This window comes from Rhagoletis pomonella, unplaced genomic scaffold (genome assembly GCF_013731165.1).
Source record: "Rhagoletis pomonella isolate Grant_MI unplaced genomic scaffold, Rhpom_1.0 Rhpom_scaffold_00008, whole genome shotgun sequence".
NCBI lineage: Eukaryota > Metazoa > Arthropoda > Insecta > Diptera > Tephritidae > Rhagoletis > Rhagoletis pomonella.
The window spans coordinates 24,563,373-24,571,576 of NW_023458562.1; the positions used below are offsets into that span (position 1 = coordinate 24,563,373).

General features: G+C 33.1%; 1 protein-coding gene across 1 annotated transcript in view; it reads right to left on the minus strand.

Moving 5' to 3' along the window:
* Positions 1-906: 906 nt before the first annotated feature.
* LOC118745233 (patched domain-containing protein 1-like) overlaps positions 907-8,204 on the minus strand; it is a 129,698-nt gene continuing 122,400 nt past the window's right edge. Inside the window, exons 2-4 of the mRNA XM_036478759.1 lie at positions 1,279-1,412; positions 1,031-1,176; positions 907-911 (exon numbers count right to left, since the gene is read on the minus strand). Of these exons, the coding sequence (XP_036334652.1) occupies positions 907-911; positions 1,031-1,176; positions 1,279-1,412 (285 nt within the window). The remainder of the gene's footprint in view (positions 912-1,030; positions 1,177-1,278; positions 1,413-8,204) is intronic.

The window sequence follows — 8,204 nt, forward strand, 5'->3', positions numbered from 1 at the left end:
GACTCAGCCAGTTGCCTATGCACTGTGCTAAGTACGCCTTGTAAATTATCGTTTGCTTTTTTCCACTATTTTCATTTCTGTTATGCCAACACAATCAAGCGCAGCTATTCCGCTGCAATTCACTTGATCATGTGGTTGGTTTTTGCTAATAATTCTATTTTTAGAATGTTTAACTTTTAGGTGTGCTCGTCCTTAAGTTATTTGTTTTTGTTATTTTTTTGGCCTTTATAACAATTATATTCAACCATTTATATTGAGCTCGAGGCCATTTTAAATGAAAATTTTATTGTGGAAAAGCAACAATAATTTGAAAAACTGGTAGAAGTGATAGCTATTTCGGAAATCACCACATTTCCTCATCAGACTTCTTTCAGTAGGATTCGAACCGACGATCCCACTGACTCAGCCAGTTGCCTATGCACCGTGCTAAGTACGCCTTGTAAATTATCGTTTGCTTTTTTCCACTATTTTCATTTTTGTTATGCCAACACAATCAAGCGCAACTATTCCGCTGCAATTCACTTGATCATGTGGTTGTTGGTATTGTTGGTTTTTGCTAATAATTCTATTTTTAGAATGTTTAACTTTTAGGTGTGCTCGTCCTTAAGTTATTTGTTTTAGTTATTTTTTGACCTTTATAACAATTATATTCAACAACTTATATTGAGCTCGAGGCCGTTTTAAATGAAAATTTTATTGTGGAAAAGCAACAATAATTTGAAAAAATGGTAGAAGTGATAGCTATTTCGGAAATCACCACATTTCCTCATCAGACTTATTTGTTTTTGTTATTTTTTTGGCCTTTATAACAATTATTTACAATTTTACAATAATTTATTATTATTATTAATTTTTATTTTTATATATTTTTTTGTTATTTGATTTGATTTGGTTTTTAATTTTATTTCATTCTATTTTAACATGTTAATGTAATTGAAAAATTATGAAGAAAGTAATTGTAGAAAATTTATGTGAATTGATTATATTTTCTGAGAGTCTTCTTTTTATTACTAAATCTTCTTAAACTTACCAGGTCGCGTTATGCGTCCAACATTGAAGCGATGTGTGTAATTGACCTTGAAATAGTTCTCAACAATAGCACGTTCAGCCTTGCCCTCTCCATTGACAGGTGAAAATAAATATTCGGGATCAATTTGGTATTTTAATTGTTGATAGCTGAATAATAAAAAAAAAAAAAATAAAAAAAGGTCCTTTATAATGCAGGCCGTATTAAGCTTGCACAAATATATGTAGACAGCTTCTTACGAAAGTACTTACCCAGTCATGCAGAGCATAGTAAGCAGCACCGGTATTATAATAAAATAGCCAGGATGTTTAGCAATTAAAACGCCCAAATGATAAAAGGATTTATTTAACATCTTATCCACCCAATATATGCAGCCACACCTCATCTGTTAGGAAGAAAAAAAACAAAACAAAAAAAAGAAGGAGGATAATTAACAAAATGAGCTCAAGCTTTATTTAGAAGTATGTCAATACAACTTATAAGATTAATAAACGAAAGAAGCGCGGTAAAAAATTTATATTAAAAAAGTAGTTTTCCTCTTTTTATAAAGAAATATATGTAATTACTTTTCTTTGTTCTTTTAAAGCGTTTTTGGCATTGTTTTTTAATCAATATTTAACGCCTTTCAATATCAATTTTAATTACATATGTATTTACATCTAAGTTTTTATTCAATTTACGATTAATTCTTTGTTACCTTCCTTATTTTTATATCTAACAGTTTTACCCTTCACACGTTTAGCACGATAAACCACAAATACATATGTATATATGTATACGAAATATGTAATTGCTTTCATGAAACTCAAATTGCTTATGATTCCGAATAGGTTTAGTCGGAGCAGCCGCGGGCATTGCGTGCATTTGCGCAAGCGTGTGTTTGCAACGACATTGCTGCGACGCTTCGTAATTCGAAAGCAAAAGATCATAAAACAAAATTCATAGGCTCTAAGCGCTTACAATGTGTATATACTTCTAAATTTAGTTGATGCCGTGCGCCCTTAAGTACGTATGCGTGTGTACTCTTAGTCACTCAACACTTTGAGCTGTGAGTGGCACCTTCAAATGCTATGGGTGCACAGCATTTTTGTTGGTATTTTAATTTTATATTACCACAAGGGCATTCCTAATGCACGTAATGACGATTCAAAAGTTTAGAATACAATTTTCATAAGCACACACCCGCAGTGGCGTAGACAGGATTTCGGGTATGAGGTGCCATACTGGCCATAAAATAGTGCCAAATAGAAAAAACAGAAGTACCGAATAAGCTGTCACTTTTGAATTTCCATTTAGCAATTAAATAAGTTTTACTTTGCTAAAACTAAGTTCGGTTCCATCAACTGTAGAAACTAGAAAATTGTATTTGTAAAAATAATTGTTTTCGCGAGGGATTGCACAAAATTGTATTCAAATATTTTTATTTTTCAAAAGTGCCATTTGAAATGAAATAGGGCTGTCAGGGCAGTAGTTAAGTTTTTGGGGTACTGACGGCCGCTGTAGTGTTGTGGTTAGAAGTGAGTGAGTTTCTCATAAATCGCTATAAAAAGTGAGCAAATAAATTTATTAGTAAAATCAATATAAATAAAAACGTTTTCGTCCATTTTAGAAGTCCAGTGCGAGTTGAAAATCGAAGGTCATTAAGATGTTGAAAAAGGAACAGTCCAGCGCCTTCGTCTTGGTCTGCAGGCTGTATCGGAGATACACCCGCTAAATTTAAACGTAGAATACGTGGTATGGTTAAGAGCATATCCAAGTCAAAAACGAAAGCACAAACTAAGAAAAAAATATCGATAACAAAAGCGATAATAAAATCGATAACAAAATCTATAAAAATATCGATAACAAAATCGTTAACTAAATCGATTACAAAATCGATAAAAAATCGATTACAAAATCTATCGAAAAATCGATTACAAAATCGATAACAAAATCGATTCCAAAATCAATAACAAAATTGATAACAAAATCTATCAAAAAATCCATTACAAAATCGGTAATAAATTCGATAAAAAAATCGATAAAACTATCGATAACAAAAGCGATGGCAATATCGATAGCAAAATCGGTAAAAAAAACCGATAAAAATACTGACAACAAAAGCGATAACAATATCTATAGAAAAATCGATAAAAATATTGATGACAAAAGCGACAAAAATATCGATAACAAAAGCGATAACAATATCGATAGCAAAATTGTTAAAACAATCAAGAAAAAATATCGATAACAAAACCGATAAATAATCAATAATAAAATCAATAACAGAATCGATTACAAAATCGATAACAAAATCGATAAAAATATCGATCATTATATCGATAAGTTCCGAAAATATCGATAGCAAAATCAATAACAACATCGATACAAATTTCGATAACAAAATCGGTGAAAATATCGGTAACAAAACCGATAAAAATATCGATGGCAAAATCGATTAAAATATCGGCAACAAAATCTATAAAAATATCGATAACAAAATCGATAGCAAAATCGATAACAAAATCGATAAAAATATCGATAACAAAACCAAACAGATCCACATTAACTGAAACTTTCATATGTACGTATATATGCATTTACATATGTACATACGCTGCGATCAAAAGCCGCATTACATACGCATACATACTTTTTGTCTCCTTCCCACACTTCCAACATATGCACGTGTTTGCAAAATGATGACGAGGTGATTTTGTATGGAAAATCATTTATGCCCATATATTTGAATAAAATAAACATATATAGAAGATATCAACCAATACTTCCCATATACCAAACGAAAGGAAAACTCTTGAGTTTTTGATTAAAGAAAACAAAAACAAAATCATTCGAGCGGTTTTCGAGCATTTTGGTAATGAAAAAAATTTGCAAATTTTTTCAACAATTTTTTGCCTTAAAATGCTCAATATTTGTTAAATTTATATAAAATTTGTACCCGATAATATTTCTACTGCTCCAAAGAACCTATATCCCGAAAATGAAAGTTATATATGCCAACAATAAGTTGCTAGAGCACTTTAAAGGCTCAAAATTGACCCCAAAATAAGGCAATGTTTACCGTTGTTTTTACGACAGAAACCGAATTGGTTATTTACAAAAATGAATCTGTCGACAGGTTTGGAATTTTTTCTTTGAAACGCCACACTTTTCTTTGAAATCGCTTTATCAGTTCTCGTGCAATAAGCGTTTTTGTGAAGCTCTAAAAATTACAACTACAACATTTGAACATAGCCCCCATACCTTAAGGTAAGACGTATTCTACGTCAAAAGGTACTTCCTATAAAAAGTTACGTATTTTTATCCACAGAAGGCGAATCTGTAGTAAAAACATACATATTCCATTTAAATAAATGGTCAGTTCCGGTCAGTTTAACCCACTTCCGGCCGAAACCCGACTTGGTAGTTCAAATTTTGCGTTTTCCAATAAACAACATTTTCGTCCATTTTATATATATATATATATATATTTTTTTTTTTAATTTGAATTAAGTTTTTTCTTTATACGGAAATTATATCTTCGAAAATCTACACCAATGAAAGATATTGCAGCATTATAAGGCTAGGTTCGGTTTGGTTAGGTTAGATGCACAGCTCTAGTCGAAGAGTTGACTCGAAGGCCGCACGGGCCCACTGGAATGTCCAGAAGAGGACTTTACCAGATATTTTCTCAGGAATCTCTAAAACACCTCAAATTCTAGGTGAACCCTAATAGACCCTCGAATGTAGCTTTCCTCCAGCTGCCTAAACCATCCAGGAAGTGATCTCCCAGAAATTTGAGGCACATTCTCCTAAGTGCAGGGCACTTACTCTTCCTCATTCCAACATCTTCTGCAGAAACCGTTATGGAAATCTCCGAATCTGGTTAATGGTCTTGTGTCTTTTAAGCAGAAGCTGAAACTTCGATTTGGAGGGACTTAAAAATCTCCGTGTTTTTCGTTCATTGAGCAGTGGCCAGAGTTAGCGTGACTGTTGCCAACTGCCCAGCGATCTCCTCAACTGTTTTAAACCACTTCCCGTCATCCTATCTCAGATCACTTTCTGGCTCAGTTGTTGCTTCCAACTTTCGCAATATATCACTACGTCTCAGGGCCTAGAAGAGATTGACAATTTGCTGTGGAAAAAATTGCAGTTCGTAGCCTTAAGTGGATTTTGAAGATGTCTGTGAGTGGAATATTCAGGAATGTGTCTAACGCCGCTGTCTATAAACAGACATGCTTGTCGTTGCATTCTTTGAATCTTGGATAGTTAGGTTTTATTTTCAACCGCCCCTCACCACATCAACGGGTCAAAGATGAGGATAGATCTAACAATGTATATGGCCAATATATTATCTACTCTTGAAAGATTAGAAGGCATTGTGCGCTTTCTTTCACCACTCTGCAATATTCCTTTTCGAGGAAAGTTTAGAGTCTTAATTAACTATCAGAAAGCTTTGGCTCTTCTAACAATTTAAGATTTGCGCCATTGTGGGATGGAGTTCGAAAGTTGTCTATCTTGTACAAGTATCTAAGTTAAGGTCTATTTTTCCTACTTGGCAGTTGGAGTACACCTTATTTCTACGCTTTGTTTGCGCTTTTAACTCATTCGTGCTTGCGTACTTGAACACCCTTTTAAATAATGGGGCTACTCATTTTATCGGTCAGCCAAGCATGCCTAAGCAATTTTCTTACCATTTAGCTTATAGAAATGCGTGAAATTATGTATAAGCATATGAGTTCTTTTATATGCACATATGTATATACACTGAGGCATTACTTATTTAATACTAATGCAAAAGCATTTGTCTTCTCAGTTCAAAAAATAGAAGTTCAATAAATTCATGAATCAGATTATTCAGCAACTTAAATTGCTAATAATTTTTTCTTTTTAACCGACTTCTAAAAAGTAAGAGTTTATCTGTTCGTCGGAATATTTTTTTCTGTACAAATATTACCGCATAACTTTGGACCACATTAACCGATTCCTATGGTTTTGTAAAGGAAAGGTGGTACCTCCGAGGTGCTCCCATATTAATTTGGTTTAGATCCGATCATTGGATCATGAAGAAATGAACAGTATTCTTACATTTGTATATGATAATTGAAGTCGGTTTTGTTTTTGCTTAAAAACTACTTGTTCAATAACAGCCTCTTCAAAGTTAAGTTGAGTAAATTTGGCTTGCCAACTTTAGTTTATGTACTTCAAACAAATCAATATGAACCAGTGGCCGTTAGCCGTTAATGTAAGTGGATTTTTGTTTTCATAGCCGTTGAACTTCGTCAAGCTATAGTAAAATTCGGACAATATTTCTTCGATGAAAAACGATATTTGCTTTTAGGTTGTTGTTGTAGAAGATGGCACAATACCGAAACCGGTTGGTTTACAAATCAACTATAACAAGGGATGACGGAGTATCGTTCCAAAATACAGCATCATTGTTATTATTATTGTCGGCGATAAAGCTTGTGCCCCCTTCATGGATTTATAGAGTATCTATTAACCCAGAGGAATTTTTATGTTGAGCCTAAATTTCTGGATTTCACTACGCTTTCGGTTATTAAATGTTCACTCAGGTGTCTCTTACGTCTGTGCAGCGTCGATATCCGTTCTGCAAAATCTGCATCGCTCCTGCGAGTAAATTCCAGTAAATAGTCAGGTGATAGTTCTTTTTGGTGTACTGGCGGCAATGTCTTGGATAAGCTAATACATTTCTTAAATCGTTTTAAGTTACATGTACTTTAGATCTGATAGATGGCCACCTTTCCTATGCCATATAAGAGCTCTGGGTTGATAAAAAGGGATGTTGGTTCTTTCCTCGCAAGTCTATTGTCAATCTCATTTCATTCTATACCTATATGCCCCAGAATCCAGAGAAACCAAAATCGATCGGCCAGCCCAAGAGTACTCAGCTTATCAAAACACTCCATCACCAGTTTAGAAGTAATGAAATCTGAGGGTTTTAATAGAATCTTGGCCGGATTGTATTGTTATGATTACCGTGATTTGGGTTGATGTTAAATACCTTTATAAAACGAATATTTCAGCCTGAAACATGGGCATATGCTTTCCTATAGGCTCCGGGTATTTCAACCTGGGTTCAACTACACCTATGTATACCGATACCCCCTTCAGCTTCTGTGCCAAAATTTTTGCCTTTACATTAGGTGCATCATTGTGTATTTAGACACAGTCAGCAAACGATAAGTATTTTATTACTCATAAAATGTATACAAATTGTTAAAATAACACTTGAAAAGGGCCTGAAACAGTAGTAATTTCGCATTAATTTCAAGGTGTGCCACGACACTGTGAGGGCGTATGAGTGACAGTGAATGCATTAAAATTAAAAGCGGAAATGAGGGTCTGAAAGATACAAAATTAACGAAAATCACAAACGTTAAATGCTGAAACTAACGCACAATACAACAATTTTTTATTTTAATATTTTTAATCTCACAAATAAATAGGCAATGACATTCCTTCCTCTTTTTATTAGGCTTTGACGGTCAATCTAATTTGCGCTAGTGAATTAAGTCTAAGTGAGATTTTAGCTTCATTTTCGCTGTATGCTAAATAATTATGAACAAAAAGTTCCAAATACAATAGCAAAAATTCTGCGAATTAAATGAATTTTTGTCCACTGACTCGTATGTGTTGCGAAAATATCCACAATTGTTCACACAGTTTACGCAGCATTGGTTTTTTTAAATTGTACAAATATTGTGGAAAGAAAAAAAGAAAGAACTTCGCATAAGAAGATGGGTACATTCCTCTCACAAATTTATTTATTTATTTTTAATTAATTTTTTAAGTTAGTAAACTTTCTATTAAATTTCTAACAGTTTCTATTATTTTTAAAGTTCATTTATATACATATGTACCTATACATTCATACATACGGATATGTGAGTACAAACCTCAAAAAACCATAAAATTAATTAAATACTCTCCTTGGATCCAGTCTTGAGATGCAAGGCAGTCTAATTTAATGATGAGTATCTATCTACAAACAGCTATCAAATTGAAATTTTACCACTTCCTAAGGTACACCCTTGGCATCAACGAAAAAAAACTTTAAAATAAATTTGACCTATGTCCAATTAGTATAGTGAATTTATAAACATGCATACACAAATAAGAAAGAAACGAAAGAAGATACTTTTTCGTATTTAAAGGTTCAATTCTGATTATGAAA